The following is a 19,800-nucleotide window of genomic DNA, read 5'->3' on the forward strand; positions in this document are numbered from 1 at the left end:
ACTGTGCCTGCGTTGCGGTGTCCTCGCTTCCCCTGATGTCACCAGGAGCGCACAGCGCAGGCACAGACCATACTAAGCCTGCGCAGTACGCTCCTGGTGCCATCAGCGGGAGTGAGGACATGGCAACGCAGGCACAGTGGTTTTCAGACTTTAAAGTCTGAAATTCCAGAAGTGAACCAGAGGCGGGGCCGGAGCATTGGGGAGTGGCTGCGTGGGCACAGGATGTCTGTGGGGGACCATTAGAAGCCCCATAACATCAACTCATTTTCCCCTGACCCCCTACAGTGTCCCTTTAAACAATACCAGTTGCCTGGCTTCCCTGCTGATCCTCTGCCTCTAATACATTTAGCCATAGACCCTGAACAAGCATGCAGCAGATCGGGTGCATCTGACATTGTCACACCTGACAAGATTAGCTGCATGCTTGTTTCTGGTGTTATGCTACATACACACTTGAAAGATAAATGAAAGATATCAGACCAATTTTACCCCCTTCCATGTAGTATGAGAGCCATACTACACAGTCTATTCTATTGTGCTGAACTCCCCATCAGATACAAATCTTTGCAGGATTCTCTACACAAAGATGCTGCACACATACAACATATCAGTATCTGCAAAAGATCTGTTCCTGCAAAAGATCCATTCCTGCAAAAATGCATTCATGGTCTATGATATCTGCAGATCCTCATACACACCTTGTTTAACAGGCCAAGCAACTGGTATTGTTTAAAAGAAAATAAATATGGCAGCCTCCATATTCTTCTCACTATAGTTGTCTTTTAAGACTCTGATCTCTGCCTCTAACTATGTGCCTGCGGCTGCTGGACTGGAGCTGTAAGGTGAGTGGCATCACCCTCCGGGGCTCTGCTGAGAGAGGGGACATTCTGGAAGGGTGTGGCCTTTGCCACATAAGCCGCTTGTAGACACACGCCTACAGTGCCTCATGGTAACTACGGCCCCGCCAATCGCCTAAAAGCCAAACCAGCACCAGAAATCCGTGAAATATCACATTGGGACTGAAACTGAACTACTATTTCATGTGATAGGATTGGGGGGGGGGGGGGCTGAGAGAGATATTCTGTGCTAGTTCTAAAGATTTGCAAATCAGGATTAATAAAAAAAAAAAAAAAAAAAAAAAAAAAAAAAAAAAAAAAAGGGGGGGATGTTTAGTGGAACAATTTTTTTTTAATAACATGACAGACTGGTAAGGTCGTACTTATGATGATTACCAGATTTTTTGAACCATAGGACGCAAACGTGGTGGAGGAGGGGTGACATTATCATGGACATTGAGCTTGGCTTTGCAGCATAGAAGGGGGTGAAGATATAGGAAGCTTCTATACAGCATCTGCAAACAAAAGCTATTGGCTGACAAATTCTGTTCAACCTGTGACCTGACAGATGCAGATGAGGCCTGTACATCATTTTGACTGCCAAAACTTTGTGTGTTATAGGATTAGTTTGGCAATTTTCTATGTTGCAGAACCACTATTATAATCTTAATATACCAATTTTTCCTGTTTCCAGCGCTGATGTTCTGTGACTAGAGAATCCAAGTTATCGGCGAATTGATCCTTTATTAAGCTCAGACTCTTCTCTGCTGCCGGGACCAGACGTTTGGTTTTCTGGTAGTGCTCGTGAATATTTGCAATTTCCTGAAAGGTCAAAAAAAAAAAAAAAAAAATCAAAGCAAGGGGAAAAAAAAGCAATAGAATAGGAAACCGCTTACTTCCAGCTTCTACATATTGTACATCTATCTGCACCTCCCCAAACTTTTGCCATTTATTTTATTCATTGTAGACAGGCCGGGGCTAAGATCACATTTACAAAAAGCGCTAGATAAAAAAGGGTTCTGGAGATAAAATTTACTGATATTCTACTACTTGACTACGATAATAAAATATCGGTAATCTTAAAAGGACATCCAAAGTGAAAATAAGCTGATGAGAAAAACAAGTGCATCCATCCTCCTCCTAAAAATGAGTTACACTGAAGACCCCTGCCACCTAAACTCCAATATTTTCAGCACCATAGGCGACAATGGTAAGTAGCGTTAAGTAGCAGCTATAAATAGCTAAAAAGTGGCTATAAACCTCGGACATGGCCCCGTCTTTAACAGGGTACCTCTGGCACCATTTTTACCTGCTTCTGGGACTATTTCCTGAGGAGCACTCAGTAAAACTTCCATTTCTTTTTTCAGTTTTTTATCCTAAAGACCCTGACATGTCTCTGGCACTAAAAACTATCCCTGCGTAAACACTTCAGATTTCCTTTGGATAAAATAATACATTTGTTATATCCTACGTGAGAATCTAGGTACTGCATACAGGTGTTCCTAAAGGTCACTGGCCTCACTCTCGCCAAATCGCACCTCTAGAGTGTCGGTTGGAATGAGATCGGAGACCCTGTTCCTCACATCTTTGAATTCTTCGTTGCTTTCTTCAGTTGGAATAGTCATCTGGGCTCGGAATGTCAGCTGCAACAAACACCACAGGTACAACTTATGAGTTACCTTCATATCTGTGTATTCCACAAAACTACAGGGCATACAGACAGACATGCAGACGGCTGGAACAATCCTTACAACGGCAACTAACATGGTCAATTATGGTTTGCACATATGGCGGTCATGGAATACTCTCAGTGATCTGTAGGCAGGTGAATCCATGGAGGTGAGCTAGCCTATGGGCTTTTGGTGTGAATAGCCTGGAAGGAGTTTGAGAACGCTATACGTGAGCAGAATACTTTATTTAGGTTAAAGTCGCAACACGTTTCCCAGGGGCATCTGGCTTCATCGGGCTGATGGGGACTCCATCTGACGGATTACAAGGACCAGCAGGACGACCTTTTCAGGAGCTCGCACAGATGGGGACAAAAGCTAATTTTCTGGCTCACACGTAGGGGGTTACCAGCCTACAGATCAGGTGAGAGTATCCCATGGACAGCTTAAGACTCCTGCTATTGGATTAAACATTTTAGTACTGTCTGCTGAAGGATTGTAATTTCTGCCTGTAGATAGGCTTTGAGGCATGGTAAGATGCTGTGCTTTTCACCAAGAAATCACTAAGATATAAATTCAAGCTGCATAAAATGAGAAGCTCTGCATCAAACAAACTATGAGCGGATCTTCTCTTTTCCTGCTATCTGTATCGGGCGGGGCACTGATAGGGAAGCAGACCTTGGCTGCATTCAGTAGTGGAGAAAACAGCAGATCACCTTGCCAAAGGGAAATTCACTATATCTATTACCGCACTGAAAAATGACCGACCAGTGAGGTAAATTACCGACTTGTGAGGTAAATACCTTGAAATGTCAAGAAATTACACTTCACAAAGATGAAAGCATTTGGTAAATCAAGTAGTGTTTGGTACTTACCTCCAGCTCTGACCAGCCAATAAATCACACTCTCCATGCGGTAACATTGACAGACATAGCAGACAGCCAATAGGGAGAGCCAGACAGCCCTGCTTCTCACCTGATCTGGTCCTATACCCTGGAAGGCAGGACTTCAATCCGGCACAGCAGGGGAAGGATACATTTTATAAGGCTTTTCTGCATCCCTTTAGATGTGAATGTAAACTCTTATACAGAAGAGCTCCCCCCTGGTGGCTGCAGCATATCCAAAGAGATGCCAGGGATGCACTGGCCAGAAAACCCTGCCTCATGCACACAGACTCACAGCTTCATGCTTGACGGCTGACCTGCTCCGCAGCTGGTAAGAGAGACTTACCGAACTCTGTTTAGTGAATTGAAGCATTTTAGTTTGGTAAATTACTGAATTTCTACTGCATATAGGAAATTTTAGTGAATTTGGATAAATAAATAAAAAAAAAAAAAAAAAAAAAAAAAAAAAGTGTAAAACACAGAATGCAGTATTTTACCAACCTAAATTATTTTACCAAACTGCTCTCAGTGAATTGAGGCCCTTGTTTTATGGGTCATCGGCATAGATAGCAGCCAGAGCCATCAGCAGGTTAAGTGCAGCTGCTATAGAAATATTACCAGTTTATGTTAACTGCTTGCCGACCTCGTCACGCCAATGGGTGTGGCTGCGGCGGCAGCCCCAGGACCACCTAACGCCGATCGGCATAAAGTCCTGGGGCAGCAGTTTGCAGGAGATCACGCGCAGGGTGCGCACGCATCTTCTGCTTGGGGGGGGGGGCGGAGCTCCGCCCCGCCTTCAGTCTCGGGAGACTGTTAGACGGCAAAAGCGCCGTCTTTGCACCTGTACAGCGCTGCTATCTACAGCAGCGCTGTACTGGGGACAGCCGTGTGACACGGCTGTCACCCTGTGTCCCACAAGAGCGATCCACTGTGATAGGCTGGCCAGGGGAGGGAGGGTGGTAAAAATATATTAAAAAATACACACATTAAATACATACATACATATCTATATCTACAAAAACCTGGGGGCGATCAGACCCCACCAACAGACAGCTCTGTTGGTGAGGAGAAAGGGGGAGGGAGAATCACTTGTGTGCTGTGTCGTGCGGCCCTGCAGCTTGGCCTTAAAGCTGCAGTGGCTTATTTAACACAAAAAGCCCCGGTCTTTAAGGGGGGGGGGGGGGGGAGTAAAGCCTCTGGTCCTGAAGAGGTTAATTCATACAAGCCTAGGACTACTACACAGGCTTATTTTCATCTTTCTATACTTTAATACTTATGACAATCTGCAGCAGCTGTGCGCATCTCATGAGAGAGCAGTCTGTGCTGTGGAGCCATTCACTTACCACAGAGGGCATTGCTGTGAAATGGAAGGCACGGTAGCGATGCAACTGTCTGTAAACATACAAAGCATCTAAATGCTCAGCGCTGACCAGATCCTGGCAAAACCGCTCCACCTCAGGCCAGTCCTTCAGCGACATCCTTATCTGCGGAGACAAGACGCAGAGGGCCTAGTTTACAAAGGCTTCTTTGGTGAATCCTGAGGTTTCTCAGTGCAGGACTTCGTGAACCAACAAGGTCGCCACACACACACACACACACACAAAGTTTTTACATTTCTTTTCAATTCAAGATTTGCAATCAATTTTTCTGATTGTAACATTTCAAAAATCTGACCAACGTATCACACGTCACGTGTTCAATTTTTACCTGCTACTTAAAAATTGCTTGAGTATATTCAAACACTCTACCCTACAGCATTCAATTTTCACATAAATCGATCAGAAAAATCCACCATTTTATCAAAAAAAATAAAAATAAAACAAAAACAGGAAAATTTGATCAAGATTTCTTGAATGAAAAAAGGGGAAAAAAAACAAAACACAAAAGCTGCAACAGCGCCACCCACTGGAGCCGGGGGGGGGAAGGTAAATATTGTCGGCTGTGCATTCCGTGGGTCAGAGCAAGACCACCATGGGACGGAGGAAGACTCGATAGAATCCAGAGGCTTCCCCCTACCGAGGTGAGTAGCCCCCAGGGGGACTGTTTTTTTTTTTTTTTTTTTTTTTGTACAAAGTCTCTTTAAGTGATAAAGATGCTAATCCTGCATTCAAAACTCATTTTCAATATTTTTTTATTGGAATTTCCAAAATTTTTTTAACAATATGCCAAGACATATTAAAACAATATAAAAATAAACTTACTTTTTACATTACAGCAGTCCAATGAGAAATATACTGTTGATTTTTCAAATATACATTCAGTTTCAGTTATACATAAACAGTGTATAATAACTTTCCCTTATAAATCAATGGCTAGTATCTCTTAAGATGATTGCTGAGTTTAGTAGACAAGACAAGACAAATAACATTTATATTGCGCTTTTCTCCTTGCGGACTCAAAGCGCCAGAGCAGAGCTGCAGCCACTAGGGCATGCTCTATTGGCAGAAGCAGTGTAAGGGGAGACTTGCCAAAGGTCTCCTACTGAATTAGTGCTGGCTTACTGAACAGGCAGAGCCGAGTTTCGAACCCTGGTCTCCTGTGTCAGAGGCAGAGCCCTTAACCATTACACCATCAGCCAACTGTTGCCATTTAGTTCTTAAAAGGTTAAATATGTGCATCTCTACACTTTAATAGTCATTCAGTATCTTTACGCAAGAATACGCATAACAATACGCGTGAGTGCAACCCAATGAGGTTTTACGCATAATAACGCGTAAACGCGTAAAAACGTGTCAAACGCCACTTAAACGCGCGAAAACGCGCAAAAATCGCTAAACGCGCAGAAAACGCCTAGTAAACGCGCAAAACACAATAGCGCGTAAATATGCAAATAGTGCAAATTTCAAGAAAAAAATGTTTAAATCAATTTTAAACCATAAATTTTTAAAGAAAGGATTGTTTATTTATCTTTGTAGGCCTAATAGCACCTATCTTTCCAAAATAACCTAAATGTCATTTTTGCTATTTTAAACAGTGATCCTGTTAGTTACATTCTAACGAATTCCTAAAATGTATTGTTAATTAAGGTTTAGTAGGAGCAGTACCTCTGGAGAATGGGGGCCTTAAAGGGGAACTGAAGAGAGAGGTATATGGAGGCTGTCATGCTTATTTCCTTTTAGACAATACCAGTTGCCTGGCAGCCCTGCTGATCCTCTGCCTCTAATACTATTAGCCATAGCCCCTGAACAAGTATGCAGCAGATCAGGTGTTTCAGTGGTTCAGACTTATAAGTCTGATCTGACAAGACTAGCTGCATGCTTGTTTCTGGTTTTAATCAGATACTACTGCAGAGAAATAGACCAGCAGGGCTCCCAGGCAACTGGTATTGATTAAAAGGAAATAAACATGATAGCCTCCATATACCTCTCTCTTCAGTTCCCCTTTAAATCCTCCCTACAGAGACTCCAGAGGACGCATCCTCTTTAAGTATTATTCCTATATACTTGCCGTCCCCACAGGATCACTGCTATCTCACTTAGCTGTTAAACTACATCGAGTTGGGCTACATAGAGTACATGTAGATATTTTGGTATAGGTCTTGCTTTCCCACTGCATTCAAAACTCTTTCTGCCGTTATGGTTTGGAGTTATCACATACCTTAGGAGCACTGGCCCTTTAATTGCCATTGCCTGGCAAAACAGTTGCATGCTGGGGGGGGGGGGGGGGGTCTTTTTATCTATAATATATTCCTCCTCTTCCCTTTATTTCCCCCTCCTTCTAATGACACAAGACAGTGCACTTACTAGCAGGGCTGTGGAGTCAGTACAAAAATCCACTGACTCCGACGGTTAGGATTCCACCAACTCAGACTCCTAATTTGCATATTACAATTTTGTTGATTGAAAGTATGTAACATGAAATGCATCTCTTAACTGCCAACACTAAAAGACAACTGAAGTCAGAATAAATATTTATGGAGACTTAATAATATTCATGATTTATAAATAAATAAATAAAGAGACTGCCATATTTATTCCCTTTTAACCAATACCAGTTACCTGGCTAGCCGGCTGATCTTCTGCCTCTAATGCTGGGCATAGACGGTTCGGTTTATATTATCAATCGAGCCGCTGATGGCTTGATTGATAATATTCAACCTGTCCGATCACCGCGGCAGGTCGATACCACGCTCGATCCCTGCGGGCAGACAATGGTAGAAACGAAGATAAGGAAGTGCCCGCGGGGATCGAGCCGCGCGCACGAGCGTTGACGAGCCTGTATCGAGCCGCTGGCTCGATGGCGGCGCATAAACGAACCGTCTATGCCCAGCATAATTCTTTTAGTCATAGACTAAAATTAGTCCATGGTAAGAGTACTTGTAAAAAGACCGGAACAAAGATCATCTATCAGGCCCTAGGCCAGTGTTTCTCAACATTTTATTGGCATGTACCCCTTTTAAAACCCTGCACTCACCAAGTACCCCCTAGCACAGTAAACATTATTACAAGTACCCTTTGACAAATATATATTTAATTGTAGTACATGATAATTGGTTCTAAACAATTCCCAAACATTTACTATTGCTTTTAATTAGCTAAAATACTAATTTGGGGTTGTTAAAATAAGATTTATAATTTTCTAAAACTCAAAATTTGTTATTCTTGGTCAAATATATCAAGCCCGAGTACCCCCTGGAACCATAAGGAGTACCCACTGGGGTACGCGTACCACACGTTGAGAACCTAGGCCCTAGGCAATGTAACTGTGGGTACATGTAAGAATGATGTGCAGGTACTCTGCAGGGGAATGAGGGGATTCTTCCTCCATTACACGTTCTTCATGTACAATCTGAACCAGGTTTATGGGTGATAGACAACACCTCTGTGTTCAATGTGCACAACATTCTCAGTGGATTCCCTGCAGCTCTGTGGGGAGTGCATATGTAGAGTATAGTACTACTGTGTAACAAAGTAAACCAGACAGATGAGTTTTATACATACCTGGGGCTTCCTCCAGCCCCCTTCAGGCTAATCGGTCCCTCGCTGTCCTCCTCCGCCACCTGGATCTTCTGCTATGAGTCCAGGTCCTAGAGCCAGTTGGGCGCAGTGCGCATGCACACACTCCGCCACCGGCAGTGTACTACACCTGCGCAGCACTATTGCGCAGGTGCAGAATGCTCCTGGCTGTAGGAGCGACACGCGGCCGGACTGTGCTGACTGGCTCAAGTACCTGGACCCATAGCAGAAGCTATGACTAAGCACAGCTATTACTGTATATATAAATTATTTCTGATGACTATTATCTGAGAAATAGAACATTTTATCATATTTTCTATTTTAACTACAGTTTAAATTCATTAGGAGTCGGAGTCTGCATTTTCTCCCGACTCCAGGTACCCAAAAATTGCCATGACTCCGACTCCACAGCCCTGCTTCCTAGTATAGACCTCGGTGGGAGTGTCTGAAGACTCTGGGAGAAGGGTGTTATAATTTAAGTAGGCCTCAGTTATTTGGACTGAGTTTAGGTAAAAGGCTTGGTTCACAGAGTATACCTTTAAGAAGAGTTTCTCGCAGAAGAGAGGAGGCAAGCAGTTACCTGGAACAGGTCCCTGGTGAAAGGCCACAGGCCTAAACTGCCCCAGATCGTTAGACGGCAGAAAGGTAAACATAGCCAATATTTACCAAACATGGCATTCCTTGTATGTAGGGTAGAAAGCACTCGGAATATTAATTAAGTAGGTGTGTGACATGACACCACAAGGGGTCTGAGGCAATTGTAGGTTTGGGGGGGATGGCTAAGATGATGTCACATTTAACCATTTGGTGACCGGTATTAAAAAGGGGTCAAACACCAGACGGCTCCGGCGCAACGAGGTCCCGCAGTACCATCGCTCCCGTCACTCTGGCCAAGCGCGGGAGCTAGGAGAGGAGTTGCCGGCAGGCTTTCAAGAGCTCTTTGAACTTCTGAACACTAAGTGTAACCTGTATGTGTATCTACTGTCATTAAAAAGTTAATGCACCAGAGGGGCGCTCCTGTTTCTTTTTAGTCTGCATAGGTTACTGGCACCACCCAGCACCCGGAGCAGCCCCTGGAGGTATTTATCACACATCTTAGCGTCAAGGCAGCGCAGGATCTAGTTTCACTGACTGATCTGAGACTGCAATCACACAACTGTTTTTGTAAGTGTCTCCATGGCAGCACAGTCGGGTTAAGTCCCCACCCACTTGACCCCTTTAGGACCATCCTTATAAATGTATCCCTTTAGCTCCCCCCCCCCTGTAATCTTTTTGTCCTCGTATCACCTTGGCTCTTAGGATCATACTGCTGAACAGAAAGTTTTGGTGACAAGTTCAACTCCCTCCCTTTTACCCTCCATCAGGTCTGGCCTCGCTTGCATGAAGTCCCCAGCACAGAGTTTAAATAACTCACCGCTCGGGAAAGAAGCCGCTTCTGGCCGCGGTTCAGGAGATGGTAAGGTAAACCCTTCATGTGTCTCCTACACGTATGTCTGGTTGGCTTGAAGCCATATGGCTGCTCTCTTCCGCGTTAGATGCGGTGGGCGGAGAGGCGTGCGCTCCATCTGCGGCTCACCGCTGTTACTTCCGCCTACTTCCAGTTCCGCCTTGCAGCGACGTCAGCTGGGCACACAGCTTGTTGCTGGGCAACGCCTCCGCCCTCCTCCTACGTCAGGATCACATGAGCGCAGTAGATTATTTGGCGCTCAAGATTGGTGGAGAGAGGAGGGGAGGGCTATTTAAACTCGCTGGCGCTGCCTACTGCGGGCTGCATTATGGAAGACATCTTGCCAGATTACGCTGCGGAGCTGCTGTTGCAGGGACAGGATTTTCCCTACATTGTACCCGGTTAGGCTACACATGGTTTTCTTTTCTTTTACTGTTTACTGTTTATGTATACATATACTCAAGTCATTTTTTCACTTACTCTTACAGCAGACGCTGTAGGTATGGAGCAAGAGCAGCCACAGACAAGTGACCAGTCTAGAGCTATTAGGTAGGAGGGGGGGGGGGGGGGGGAGTTGAGGTGTAAGTATATTTTTTACAGGAGAGTGCTGAATTGACATCTGCTTTTATGTCTCAACAGCCCTATTAAAGAGAGAGCACAGATCAAGCAGATCTGATCGACGACTGTCAAGATCACGATCTTACCAACGCAAGAAAGCAAAAAAAGGCTCATTCTAGATCTCGGAGTAGATCACGCTCCAGGAGACATTACTATAGTAGATCTCCCAGCAGACATCGCTCATCCAGGAAAAAGTGCTGGGCATGTGGCGATTACGCTTTACCTGGAAAATTAGTATGTCAGTCCTGCTTTCAAACAATGGCTAGAGAACAGGAACCACCTAAAGACATAGCTGCTATGATCAAAGAAGCAGTACAAGAATCCATGAACACTTATATTTCCTCATTACCACCCAACCAGCCACCTCAGTCAGAGTCAGTAACGACACAGCCGGGGCCATCACACTTGGATACGGAGACAGAATCAGCCGAAATAGGATTCAACTTTAATCTAGTGCAACCATATATAACAGCCATAAGAGAGGCTATAGAATGGCAAGATGAACAGGAACAGTCTACAAGTAGTCAGAAAGAATATTATGCACATTTAAGGAAATCGGTGAAGCCTTTTCCCCTAATGGAGGTGATTCACGAAATAATGCTAGAAGAATGGAGGAAAACAGAGAAAAAGACAGTTCTATTTAATAGATTCAATAAACTCTATCCCATGGAAGAATCCAAGCTAAAAACACTAGACGAACCTCCAAAGGTGGACGCTTCCGTAGTCGGACTTGGGAAACATGTAACGCTGCCTAGGGATGCTGCCGCTTCTTTTAAGGATCCCATGGAGAGGAAAATTGATGCAGAATATAAAAGATCTTGTATGTCTTCAGGAAGTGCGTGTTAACTGGCGATAGCTTTAACATCCGTGGCAGAGGCTTTAAAGGTGAACTGTACTGAAAGAGGTATGGAGGCTGCCATATTTATTTCCTTATAAGCAATACCAGTTACCTGGCTATCCAGCTGATCCTCTGCCTCTAATACTTTCAGCCATAGACCCTGAACAAGCATGCAGGAGATCAGGTGTTTCTGACAAAATTAGACAGATATGACAAGATTAGCTGCATGCTTGTTTCTGGTGTGTTTCAGACACTTCTTTATCCAAATAGACCAGCAGGGCTGCCAGGCAACTGGTATTGCTTAAAAGAAAATAAATATGGCAACCTCCATATACCTCTCACTACATTTCTCCTTTAAGAGTATGGATACAGAATAGAGGCATTAAGATCAGACACAGACAGAGACACTATTATATCAGCCCTCGATGATGTTAAATTAACGGCAAATTTCGTAGAAAAGGCAGCAGTAGATGTGTTGAAATGTTCTATGCTCCATGCTGTTATGGCCAAAAGAGCATTGTGGCTGAAAAGTTGGTCCGTGGATTCCAATTCAAAACAAGACTGGTGTAAGATTCCGTATGACGGAAAAAATGTATTCGGTGAAGAAATGGACGCAGCCATTAAGAAAGTAACTGGTGGAAAATCAGGGTTGATCCCACAAGACCGCAAGAATAGAAGACCTACCTTTCAGAGAAACACTTACCAGTCCAGATACAGAAGCAATATATCTTATAGACCTACGTGATTTTAAGAAGGATTGGCAGAGTTCCCAGTCTACACTCTTGAAATTGAATAGACAAAAGAAGCCGGACAGTCCACAGTCTCCCAAAAGTCATTTTGATGTTCCGCCCGTCCTAGGCATCGCCGGTAGGTGGCAGACTTCAGGCCTTCAGAAATGTCTGGACGGAGGAGATCGACGACCAATGGGTGAAACAGACTATAACCCAAGGACATCAGTGGAAATTCAAAAGGATACCTCCAGACATGTTCATTTGCACGAATATACCGGTAAACAAAGACAAGAGCGAAATTCTATGGAAATATGTAAGGGAATTAATTACAAAGAAAGCTGTAACTGAAGTCCCACTCGAAGAGAGAGGATTCGGAATTTACTCACCTCTTTTCTTCGTAAAGAAAAAAAAGACAGGATACTTGAGGCCTGTAATGGATCTCAGAAATCTCAATTCTTTCATGATCATGGAGCACTTCAAGATGTAAACGTTACAAACCATTGTGAAAGTATGACTTATCAAGGACTGGGCACTTTCGATCAACCTAGAAGACGCATACCTGCATATTCTAATTCATACGGACTACCAGAAATACTTGAGGTTTGCAATAGGCGATCTACACCTACAGTTCACATGCCTTCCTTTTGGAATCTCAACAGCTCCCAGAACTTTCTTGAAGGTCCTATTGGCAGTGATAGAAACACTAAGAATCAAAGGTCTCAGATTACATCACTACCTGGACGACCTATTATTACTACATCAGGATCGAGAGACCATAAGTCAACACAAACAGCTCAGAATTACAGAGATTCGGTTGGAAAATAAACTTCTCCAAGCGTCAACTAGAGCCGACAAGAGACATCTTGTTTCTAGGGGCACGTCTCCAGACGGAACGCAATACAATCAGTCTGCCAGAACAGAAAAGACTAAAGATTCAGTCACTAATACAGAGTATGTTAACCACTTCACCACTGAGGGGTTTTATCCCTTGAACACCAGAGCAATTTTCACCTTTCAGCGCTCCTTCCATTCGTCTATAACTTTATTATTACTTATCACATTGAAATGAACTATATCTTGTTTTTTTCGCCACCAATTAGGCTTTCTTTAGGTGGGACATTATGCCAATAATTCTTTTATTCTAAATGTGTTTTAATGGTAAAATAGGAAAAAATGTGGGAAAAAATTATTTTTCCGTTTTCGGCCATTATAGTTTTTAAATAATGCATGCTACTGTAATTAAAACCCATGAAATGTATTTGCCCATTTGTCCCGGTTATAAAACCGTTTAAATTATGTCCCTATCACAATGTTTGGTGCCAATATTTTATTTGGAAATAAAGGTGCATTTTTTTCAGTTTTGCATCCATCCCTAATTACAAGCCCGTAGTTTATAAAGTAACAGTGTTATACCCTCTTGACATAAATATTTAAAAAGTTCAGTCCCTAAGGTAACTATTTATGCTTTTTTTATTGCATTTTAATAATAAAAAAAAAAAAAAAAAAATTGGGGAGCGTGTGAGGTAATGAGTTAATTTTGTAAAACTAATGTATTTGTATATGTAAAATGCTTTAGGGTGTAGTTTTACTATTTGGCCACAGTGAGTTTGTTTACATGCGGCCTGTAAGCGTCCGGAAGGGGTAAAGTGGTTAAAAAACACAGTAATTACAGCGAAAAAGTGCCTCAGTCTACTGGGAACTTTAACATCCACTATCCCAACGGTCCGATGGGCACAGTGGCATACCAGGCAATGGCAGGTGGGATTTCTGCGCCAGTGGCGAACAAGACACCTGGACCAACCAATTGTAGTAAAGCAGCAGATGCGGGACAGCCTGACTGATAGCAACCCATTCTTTCATAATCACTTCTTTGAGTTTCTCAGAATTGGACCCAAAATTTCAACGTTTTGGTTCCCGAGCCACTTAGTTATCACTTTTGCCTTATGACACGGTGCTCCATCATGCTGGAAAATGCATTGTTCTTCACCAAACTGTTGTTGGATTGTTGGAAGAAGTTGCTGTTGGAGGGTGTTTTGGTACCATTCTTTATTCATGGCTGTGTTTTTTTGGCAAAATTGTGAGTGAGCCCACTCCCTTAGATGAGAAGCAATCCCACACATGAATGGTGGCAGGTGTGAGTGCATCTGCACGCACAGTGAGGCGAAGACTTTTGGAAAATGGCCTGGTATCAAGAAGGGCAGCAAAGAAGCCACGTCTCTCCCAAAAACATCAGGGACAGATTGATCTTGTGCAGAAAGTATGGTGAATGAACTGCTGAGGACTGGGGCAAAATCATATTCTCAGATGAAGCCCCTTTCTGATTGTTTTGGGCATCTGGAAAAAGGCTTGTCAGGAGAAGAATAGGTGAGCGCTACCATCAGTCCTGTGTCATGCCAACAGTAAAGCATCCTGAGACCATTTAAGTGTGGGGTTGTTTCTCATCCAAGGGAGTGGACTCACTCACAATTTTGCCAAAAAACACAGCCATGAATAAAGAATGGTACCAAAACACCCTCCAACAGCAACTTCTTCCAAAAATCCAACAACAGTTTGGTGAAGAACAATGCATTTTCCAGCACGATGGAGCACCGTGTCATAAGGCAAAAGTAATAACTAAGTGGCTCAGGGACCAAAACGTTGAAATTTTGGGTCCATGGCCGGGAATTTCCCCAGATCTTAATCCCATTGAGAACTTGTGGTCATTCCTCAAGAGAAGGGTGGACAAACAAAAAACAACTAATTCTGAGAAACTCAAAGAAGTGATTATGAAATAATGGGTTGCTATCAGTCAGGATTTGGCCCATAAGTTGATTGAGAGCATGCCCAGTCGAATTGCAGAGGTCCTGAAAAAGAAGAGCCAACACTGCAAATACTGACTCTGCATAAATCTCATGTAATGGTCAATAAAAGCCTTTGAAACCTATGAAGTGCTTATAATTATATTTCAGTACATCACATAAACAACTGAAACAAAGATCTAAAAGCAGTTTAGCAGCAAACTTTGTCAAAAACTAATATTTTTGACAGTCTCAAAACTTTTGGCCAGGACTGTCTTTCTTAGACTAATTCCAATGCAGGAAATGTTAACGTAAAATACAGCAACTAAGCTTTCATTACACACATCTGTTGGAGAATCTGTTGAGGAATAAATAAGTACATTCATCTCCAAGAATTCACTAAAGGTACACTTAGGGAACCTTAACTGAGAGGGATATGGAGGTTTCCTTTTAAACAATACCAGTTGCTTGGCAGTCCTGCTGATTCTCTTAGGCTGCAGTAGTGGCTGCATCACAGACCTGAAACAAGCATGCAGCTAATCCAGTCTGACTTCAGTCGAGCACCTGATCTGCATGCCATGCTTGTTGACGGGCTGTGGCTAAAAGTATTAGAGACACAGGACCGGCAGGAGAGTCAGGCAACTGGTATTATTTTAGAAGGAAAAATCCATATCCTTCTCAGTTTAGGTTCCCTTTAACCTGCTGGGCGGTCTGGACGAGCTCAGCTTGTCCAGTACCGCCAGAGCCTGCCGCTCAGGCCCTGCTGGGCCGATTTGGCTGAAATAAAAAGCAGCACACGCAGCCGGCACTTTGCCAGCCGCGTGTGCTGCCTGATCGCCGCTGCATTCCGGCGATCCGCCGCATGCAGCGGCGATCCGCCGCATGCAGCGGCGAAAGAGGGTCCCCCCAGCCGCCTGAGCCCAGCGTAGCCGGAACAAAAAGTTCCGGCCAGCGCTAAGGGCTGGATCGGAGGCGGCTGACGTCAGGACGTCGGCTGACGTCCATGACGTCACTCCGCTCGTCGCCATGGCGACGAGGTAAGCGAAACACGGAAGGCCGCTCATTGCGGCCTTCCGTGTTATTTCTTGCCGCCGGTGGCGATCAGAAGATCGCCTCCGGAGCGCCCTCTAGTGGGCTTTCATGCAGCCAACTTTCAGTTGGCTGCATGAAATAGTTTTTTTTTTTATTAAAAAAAAACCCTCCCGCAGCCTCCCTGGCGATCTTAATAGAACGCCAGGCAGGTTAAGTACAGCCTTCCCGATGGTGGACAGTGCTTCACATACACATCACTACAGTTAGTTACTGATCATCCTACCTTCTGCTTAGGCTGGCAGAGCTGGGTGTTATACAGGCCATACAGCAGGTAGAGGGCGCCCACCCGGATCTGGAAGGTGTACGGAGGCAGGAAGTAGGCGGAGGCCACAGAAAGCAGTTCCCTGGAAAACCTATTGCTTTCTAGATTCCTCATCCCACCACTGCAACAGAAAGTGAAGGTAAGATAACAAAAACAGCCAATCAGGTAGCAACAACATAGTAGTAACACAGTTTAGAGTCCCATCTTTTAAAATAACAAAAAGGTATAAAGATGTTAATTTTTGGCATGCATGCTTATAAACACCAAGTTCTCTCTGCCATCACAGTTATGCACCTCCCTGCTGGGTTGGATTAACAGCAGTTTACTTAACCAGTTCATGACTGTAGGCTTACACCCCCCCCCCCCCCCCCCTCCTCCCAAGTGACCAGGCCATTTTTTTTTACAATTCAGGCCACTACAGCTTTAAGAGCTCGCTGCAGGGCTGTACAACTCAGCATACAAGTGACCCCCCCCCTTTCTGCCCACCAACAGAGCTTTCTGTTGCTGGGCTCCAATTGCTACCGCCTTGTTTATTTATTTATATTTTTTTGTGTGTGTTTTATGTTTTTTGAATAAATATCGCTATTTTTTTTCCTGCCTGGAAAAGCACATACAGGAAAGGAGGCTAGGGAGCAACTCCCCAAAGGTAACTACTGCCTGAAAAACATCCCTCCCCTCCCCCATTTACAAACCTCCCTTAGGAGGAGGCTTGTTTCATAAATGTTGTGGAAAAGGGTGCTAAATTGCCTTTAAAAATGTCTAAATTGAAAAAATAACAGACTGTGGGAGATACCGGTACTTACAAGAATATGCTGTGGAATTTCATGGCTTTCCATATGGATAGGAATACTTCATAGCGCACACTGTCTGTGGCCTGGAAACGGCTAAGCAAGGTCTCACAGTCCTCTTTTATGCCCAAGAAAGTTGTACTGGAGGGAACAGAAGGGGAGAGTGCAATGGTTTGATACATGCAAAAAAGAAAAAAAAAAGAAAAGAAAAAAATGTGTGCACAAGCAGTTCATGACATGCACTTGGTAGATATTGCTGATGAGCTACTAATCCCCCACGCATGCATACTGTATGCAGCTTGGGCCACTCAAGAGCAAGTCATGCTGATTTGTACTGGTCCGATTCCAAGCTGTACACAATTGGCAAGAAATCTGATAGAATAAGGGCCCTTTCACACGAGCAGTTGATAGGCAGTGAAAAGCCTGGAAATATTACAATTGAAATCATCATATTTAGCCAATGACATCAATGAGAGTTAAAACAGGTTAAAGTGGTATTGTCACCATAAAAATCAAATTTCAACAGCAACTGGTCTGAGTGTATTAAGTGATAAAGATGCTAATCCTGCATTCAAAACTTTTTCTGCTGTTATGGTTTGGAATTATTACATACTTTAGGAGGACTGGCCCTAGTGCCAAAGAGTTGAATGCTGGGAGTTCTTTTTATCTATAATATATTCCTCCTCTTCCATTTATTTCCCTGCCTTGCTGCTTATCAGAAACACCCTCTGACTACTTGTGTTTACAACCAAGGCTGAGGTGACTCAGTGATTCGATGTGTAAATAAACAAAAGACAGTGCAGTTGTTAGTATACACCTCAGTGGGAGTGTCTGAAAACTCTGGGAGGAGGGTAGCTAATGAATACACAATGAGCAAGAGAAGGGAGGGGGAAAAACAAGAGTCAGGGAGGATATGATGTCGGCATTAGCTTGGCAAGATGGCCACTGCCTAGAATAGGATTTTCTTCTTTTATTTTACAAAATTCCCAGGAATCATTACGTGGATAGCACAATACATCTGTTATGTAAGTAGAAGTAGTATTCATCTACTTATATATGTGTTTTTTATTTCTAGGTTAGCATGGGTGTCACTTGTTCTTTAACAACTAAAATTATCAGCAAAGAACAAGGACCGATCTTGCTAACCAAAGTGCTGATTATGCCTGCCCAGAGGACTATTGCAGTAGGCATGCCTTGAAGTTGGAATTGGGGGGGGGGGGGGAAACAACATCTCAGTGAACCAATAGAGGACCAATAAGTTGTGTGACCCCGTTGGTCTGTCGTCCAGCGATAGACAGAGCACCTTAAAGAGAAAGGGCCACTACTGTTGGTTCGACAGGGAAGAAGAGAAAAAAAGGGATAGAAAAAGGAAGAAAGAAGGAGAGGAGAAGGAAATTTGGTGATGCCAAGTCCATGCCTGATCAACAATGCAACCAAATGCAGGCGTCGGCGGCCATTTTCTTGTAGCTGTTCTAATAGACTGAGCGGCGAGCAGAGGACAAAGCCAACAGGGGGGGCGCGACGACACATACCCAGTGCTGTCTAGACACATGAATGTGCCGCGGCACACCGGTTGGGAACCTGGCTGTGCTATAGTATGCTACAGTCCAACCCAGATAGAAACTGTCACTTGCATACCTGATGTTTAACTCTTTCAGGCAGAGAAAGAAAAAAAAAACACAGCCTAGTTATTTGTGTGCTTGGCACTGTACATACACATGTCTATCTCATCATGCCACCTCAGTTGTCCTTCAAAATATCTGATCTACTTTTGCACAGTTTAGATAAATCTATCCCACTATCTTCATAAAATGATCCTTCAGTGTCTCTGTGTACAGCTAAGTGAATATCCAAAGCTGTCAGGAAGCCCTAAGCTGCACTCCCTGCACTGTGTGCATCAACTTCTTTCTCTGATATTAGACAATAAATGCAGCGACTGCAGTCCCCGGCATGATTGGAGAACTAAGCATCACGAGACTCCAGCACTGCCCGGGAATCGGGATCAGCTGCACAAACCTGTCTGGAATCATCTTCCACCATCAGCAGGTATGCGCGCGCCACAGACCAACTCGCCGGGGTAACGTCACTCTCTGCTGAACTGCCGCGCATGCTCCGAGGGATACGTACGTACACCAGCACGCTGCAGGAAATAGGAAGCTCCAAGCGTTCTAGAACTAACGCGCATGCCCAGAGCCAAACGAGGGCAGGGCATTCCTAGAGTCAACTTGTTTTGTATAGGATGGTTGTGCTGCTTTTCTGCCCGACATCACGTTACTTTGTCTGCACTTGTACTGTATATTATAATGAGGATCCCTCATCGTCACTCGTCAGCTATAAGTTCACAAGGGCCCCCATAGCCCCCAACTGTCCCTATTTTGGAGGGACAGTCCCTCCCTCTTTGGAAGCCCTTTCCCTCTTTCCTCATCACTTGTCCCTCTTTCAGGACTTTGTCCCTCTTTAAATATATATATATATATATATATTTATTCCTACTGAAAAGCATGTTTAATTGGCTCTAAATGTTATTCCAATCTTTTAAATTGATATATATCTTATTTTCATATCTTAATATAAGGAAAATGGACCATGATAGAAAGGACCAGTGTGGTTTGAATTATAAAATAACATTTTTCTTATGAAATCTTTATGGTATGTATTACTAGGGGTGTAATGGAGGCATGATTAGGGATGTGGCAGGGGCTTGGCTTAAATGCCCCTTTATCTCATCTCAAAAAGTTGGGAGGTATGCTATGAGGTCACAGGGGTCCCAGAGAGTCTGGACCCTGAAGCTGAAGCCTCCATTACACCTTGGGGACTTTCAGCGGAAAAATGCAGCACTAGTCTTGCAGAGAGGGGACCCAGCAGGAAACCTAATAAAACAATAGCAGCTTGCTGATTGCAGCAA

The 19,800-nt window shown here is 43.8% G+C and overlaps 1 protein-coding gene across 1 annotated transcript in view; it reads right to left on the reverse strand.

Moving 5' to 3' along the window:
• SNAPC1 (small nuclear RNA activating complex polypeptide 1) overlaps positions 1 to 18,992 on the reverse strand; it is a 37,943-nt gene extending 18,951 nt beyond the window's left edge. The window contains exons 1-6 of the mRNA XM_068252093.1: positions 18,912 to 18,992; positions 16,911 to 17,036; positions 16,069 to 16,228; positions 4,731 to 4,871; positions 2,375 to 2,479; positions 1,512 to 1,658 (exon numbers count right to left, since the gene is read on the reverse strand). Coding sequence (XP_068108194.1) covers positions 1,512 to 1,658; positions 2,375 to 2,479; positions 4,731 to 4,871; positions 16,069 to 16,228; positions 16,911 to 17,036; positions 18,912 to 18,925 — 693 coding nt within the window. The 5' untranslated portion in view covers positions 18,926 to 18,992. The remainder of the gene's footprint in view (positions 1 to 1,511; positions 1,659 to 2,374; positions 2,480 to 4,730; positions 4,872 to 16,068; positions 16,229 to 16,910; positions 17,037 to 18,911) is intronic.
• Between the last annotated feature and the right edge of the window lie 808 nt (positions 18,993 to 19,800).

The sequence above is a fragment of the Hyperolius riggenbachi genome, chromosome 9 (assembly GCF_040937935.1).
Source record: "Hyperolius riggenbachi isolate aHypRig1 chromosome 9, aHypRig1.pri, whole genome shotgun sequence".
Classification (NCBI taxonomy): domain Eukaryota; kingdom Metazoa; phylum Chordata; class Amphibia; order Anura; family Hyperoliidae; genus Hyperolius; species Hyperolius riggenbachi.